Source organism: Amborella trichopoda, chromosome 6 (genome assembly GCF_054954075.1).
Source record: "Amborella trichopoda isolate Santa Cruz 75 chromosome 6, AtrichopodaSantaCruz75HAP2 v2.0, whole genome shotgun sequence".
Taxonomy (NCBI): domain Eukaryota; kingdom Viridiplantae; phylum Streptophyta; class Magnoliopsida; order Amborellales; family Amborellaceae; genus Amborella; species Amborella trichopoda.
In genome coordinates this window covers 21540971-21546025 of record NC_142341.1, presented here as the reverse complement: position 1 = coordinate 21546025, position 5055 = coordinate 21540971, and the positions used below count along the sequence as shown (strand labels likewise).

The following is a 5055-nucleotide window of genomic DNA, read 5'->3' as shown; positions in this document are numbered from 1 at the left end:
GTTTATCCAATTGTAACTAGTCCAGAAACAAGAAATCCTTAATTTCAAGGGAGCATGAGACAGAACGCGAGGTTGAGAGCACCAAGAGCATTAATTCCTAGATTGGGAGTACTAAACTGAGTCTGGAAATGTGCAAGTAACGACCAGCCATGAAAATCAGTGTACTAAAAGCTTTAAAATGGTGAACAGTCATTTTTCTACTAAAATTGCAAACTAATTTTTATCCTTGCTCCGATAATAATCTCAAGTCTTCTTTTATTCAAAAAATAATAATCTCAAGTTTTCTTAACTTTAAGGAGTTTTGAGGATGCCAAAAACGGGAATCCATATGTTTGGGATTGAATTCCTAGATAAATTACAAGAAAACTATTAGACTTCTAGAAACATCTCCCACGATTTTCAAGAAAGAGGCCAGAGGTTAAAGTTCACAGGAACAAAGATTTAGATTGATGCACAATTTTTGCGATGAAAAAGATTTAAGTAAAGAAGCCATGCAATACCTGGGCAAAAAAGGTTCATAAATTACATTCAAACATCACTCTTAAGGAAGGATGCACCAAATTACAAGGAGGTTAAACTTTTAATGGACAGACTAATATTACAAAAACATTACTTTTTGTGCATGGAATACATGCTCAAATGAATCATATCAAAACCATCCTTTGAAGTAATGTGGTATTGTGTCAGTCATGACATTCAGCAAGTGAAGATTGCTAGTTGGAAAAACAATGGACAAAGACACAAACTGAAGAGAGTCCCAATTTTCAAGATAAAATAGTTACAACTCCACTCTTTTGTTCTTGTCATCACAGTTTCAATGATAGAGAGGCAAATCAATCACAATTTTATGATTTGAGCATCCTATCAAAGGTTACAAGCAACCAAAGTATGAACATACATGTAATCACCCCCCTAAAACCCCTCCCCCCCCCCTGTCCACCTTTTCGGGGGGGCCATCAAAAAAAAGAAAACAAGAGAGAGAGAGAGGGAAATAAAAAAGCAGATCATCAGAAATTACATCAGGACTCAAACACGAACTAACAACACAGCCTATGAGCATGAGACGCCATTTGAAATCATTGAACTACTCCTACTAAAAAAGAGGTATATGATGGGAACACCAGAGGGGTTAAGTACATATATTCTCATCCTTTGGTTCTCATGATTGTGATGCTGCCTTTGCCTCCTTCAGTATGGATTTTAGTCAAGGCAACCACAGGCTTCCCTGAAAATGCAGAAGTAGGATATGAAGGTGATGCATCATCCTTCATGTGCTTCAACCTTGATTGTCGAGGAGTAAGGATTCTCTGATTTATGTCTTTCAAAGTAACATCACCTTGTACCCCACATGGTTTTATGAGTGCAAATGGATAGGCAACAGGAGTGGCCAGCTTTCTTGGGGTTCGAAGAATCTTTTTTTTACCTAATAGGCCACAGAGACAATAAGTGGGAATTAAATGGCAAAAAAACCCAAGTTTTTATTCAAGCATCCAAAAAACTAAAAAATAAAGTTTCTCTATATAAAGGATGGTACAATAAAGATCCAGTGACAAATGTACCTATAATGACGCGTGGAGCTGGAGGAAGAGGCTCTTGCCATGTATCTGTTTCCATTTCAGGAGGTATTGTGCAGAATTCTAAGAAGCAATTACACATCAGAAGAAATCAGCCAATAAACAGAAAAAACAGGTAAATGTTAGAATTTGTTATAGTACATAAGCTAGATAGAACTCAAGAAAATAACAGATGACAGGATTAACACACCTGAAACATCAATTTCATCCTCAGGGGTTCCATCAATGTTCCTGGTTGGCTCAAACCAGAATAAGCAAAAACACCCCAAAAATTAAAATGATGTAAAGCACTAAAATCAACAAAGAAGCTTAGAATCATACAAGTCATCCACATTGATCTGCATCTCACTATCAGTAAAGCACTTAGTGACCCAGCCCTCTGATGAGCAGTCCATTTTGTCACATCCTGAGTTGCATCTCTCCTCTGCCACCATTGAAACATAATCAGAACACAAAATTTCCCACATAATAAAAAACAGAGGGGCAAAAAGAGGCTTACCTGAGACACTTGAAGCCCAATATGATTCTGCACCCAATTGTTCCATGGTATGCAAATCAACTCCTCTTTCCATGGAAGAATTCTCCCCATCCTGGACATTAATCGAGACTTGCATCTAAACATAAAATTTTGTGACAAAAATGTGCAATAGATAACAAAGGCAAGCAAAGCATATCATACTCGTATTAACTAACCTTTGAATCTACACATGCAGGTGAACTTTGATCAGGGCAGTGTCCTTTCTCTGGAGAATTGAATTGTAGTACACGACGTCGTTTTGACTGGGAAGACTCTCGACATACCTCCATTCCCTTGCTCAAGCTTCCTGGAGCTCCAATTTAAGATAATCACTAAATGCAGTCCTTCAATGAGAGAGAGAGAGAGTAACAGAGATCAGTCACCTTGATTATGATCAGGGCAAACGGGATACTCCATAGAGGTTGACCCTTTGATAGGTGTTGCTTCATCAAACATATACAATGAATCTTCATTGGATGGGTTGAAACCATTCCACAGGCCCGAAGCCATAGGTTCTGTGAATACAAAAAGCCCATTCCAATCAGAGAATAGCCAACCCTTTGAATCAGAGAGAAGAAGACAGAGGAAACATAAAGAAATGTCCTAGGCGAAATAACCTACCAAATGGAGAATCCCCGGCAAGTTGATACCCACCGTCCTCCCATTCCCACTGCTCACTAATAACCAGAAAAAGGGTAGAGATAAGCATTTATCAATCCACAACTGAATATTTGTCGAGAAAAATGTACATTGAAAGGATGACAATACATTAAACCAAGGAAAAAAACCCAACAATTCATCAATAGCATACCGTGCACAAATTTACTTAACAGAACTTAGTCTGAACTAATAGTAACAAGACGTGTACATAATAGGTTCTAAAACATCGATAAGCTTGTAAAACGCATACAGGGTACTGTTAAAAAATGATTCAGATCCTTGGACCGTAAAACCAGGACAAGCCCAAAGCATCTAACCATCATAAATGCAGCAAATTGCGAAAGGGCAGCCTGAAAGAACCAACAGAAAATGATAGATTCAGAGTAAAGCAAGCATCTACATTAGGACCAGAAGCAAAATAACCAGTCGATCCAGTTGCCACTCAAGACCAAGAGCCTCGCAGTTACAGATCGAAGACTCTTACAAGTCGATATAGTTCAATCAAACCCATCGACCCCATTAACAGATATCACCTCATTAAAGGACCCAGATAGCTTCCTCACTCGTTCATAAGAGGAGAGGTAAAAAATGAACAAGAACCTCCCATGTTTAGTGTAAAAGAAGAAGACCCACAACTGGTTTGTCTCAAATAATCAAAAACCCAAATTGGAAAACATGGTTTTATGCAGAGATACGAACCTTGCATTGGCCAAATCCATGGCGTAATCGGGCAAAGAAGAAGGCGACCTCGACATGAGAATGCAGTGGAAGGACAGTAGAGATTAAGAAATGCAGTGAAGTAATAAGGGAAGGGAAGGAAGGTTGCATTGTTCACGGGGTAGAGGGTAAAAATAAAAGCGATGGAAGGGGCAAAAGAAAAACGATGGAAGGGGAAAAAGGAAAGATAGAAATGAGTGAGACGTGGGGGTTTGGGTAACTCCCAACGTACATGACGCGCACGCTCCTTTAATTTAATCTCGAGGATGTATTTGGTAGGGTTGGTACCGGGTCGTGTTGCGTGGCTCTAAAGGCCGTTGCTTTAACCGGGCCGTACAGCGGCCTGCAGTGACTGGTTAAATTCAGCCCGGCTCGGCTCTCACCATGGAGTCGGATCGGGCCGTGCAAAGGCTTGGATAGGGTTGGTTAAATTCAGCCCAACGTGGCTCTACTTTTTTTTTTGTTTCTTTTTTTCTTTTTAATTCTCTCTAGCCGTATTTTTTTTAATTCAATTTTACCCTGCCCACACTTGATAGGGTTAGGGTTGGACAGGACCTAGGCCCTCACCGCTCTGCCTTGATAGGCTAGACCGAGCCTGAGCAGGCCATATAGGGAGTAGGGAGTAGGGCCAAGGCTCGGCTCATTGCCAACCCTAGGTATGAGCATGTTATAAGCCTAGTCCCTATCTTAGATGACCTACATTGGATTCACTAGATAATTATTTAACAAAAAAATCTCAATTTTGATAATCGCCTTAGATTCACTTGATGATTATTTTAAAAAAAAAAAATTAATTTTTAATTCCAGTACATAGAAAGCGCAATTTAGAAATATTTTATTGAGGTCCCTATATGGACTGTAGAGATTAACATTGCCAAATTTTAGAGTCCTTCAGGGTTACTCCTAAATTGGGTTTTACCTGTAGGATAAATAAAAAGTATACTCTTATTAAAGTATGAAATATTTTGGCCTTTTATTATTAATATTTTGGCCTTTTACCTATTGCTTTGTGTGGGTTGATCAAAAGAGATGCCGTCCCCTGGGAAAGGAAGAAGAGAAATTGAAGACGAACATACTACTTATCAAAAGAAAGGGAAAGCAATATATTATAATCTGCGTAACCATAAAAATCTTGGGTTAATGGAGTCTGTAACCGTCCCATTAACGAATGGATAGTGATAGAAAAAGTGGGACCTCTCGTTTATTTTCTGGCATTTCATGCATCATTCATTATTCCGTACCTTCCCGAAAGGGTTGGAAATGGTTATAAGAAGGAAAATAAAGGGAAAGCAAAAGAAAGGAATAGATAGCAATATCCGTCTTTATTGTGATGTGTAATTTTACTTTTGAATTGAGAAAGAACGGTATAGCAAAAAATATTTCTTTGAAGATGACAATTAATTTTTTCACGGGTATGTTTCTGTTGTGGTTTCTATAAAGTTACAACCAGGGGTTAAAATATCGATGACTCAATCTAGAATCGAGCGATCCGGATTGAGAATCGGTTGGACCGTTCTAAATCTAACCATTAGACCGGATCTAATCATTAAACGGGATATGGTGTTGTATACAATCAATGCGATGATG

General features: G+C 38.7%; 1 protein-coding gene across 2 annotated transcripts; it reads right to left on the bottom strand.

Moving 5' to 3' along the window:
* Positions 1–737: 737 nt before the first annotated feature.
* Positions 738–3717, bottom strand: XRI1 (x-ray induced transcript 1). 2 transcript variants are annotated; one of them, XM_006840867.4, is made up of 9 exons: positions 3451–3717; positions 2713–2768; positions 2475–2606; positions 2268–2398; positions 2074–2164; positions 1896–1998; positions 1765–1805; positions 1560–1637; positions 738–1423 (listed from the first exon to the last, which is right to left on the bottom strand). In XM_006840867.4, exons 1-9 carry the CDS (start codon positions 3504–3506, stop codon positions 1146–1148), a joined length of 966 nt encoding a protein of 321 aa, XP_006840930.1. In that variant the 5' UTR covers positions 3507–3717; the 3' UTR covers positions 738–1145. The 2 variants fall into 2 exon arrangements, with proteins under 2 accessions (XP_006840930.1, XP_011622067.1); XM_011623765.3 differs by having other exon boundaries at positions 2074–2188; positions 3451–3716.
* Between the last annotated feature and the right edge of the window lie 1338 nt (positions 3718–5055).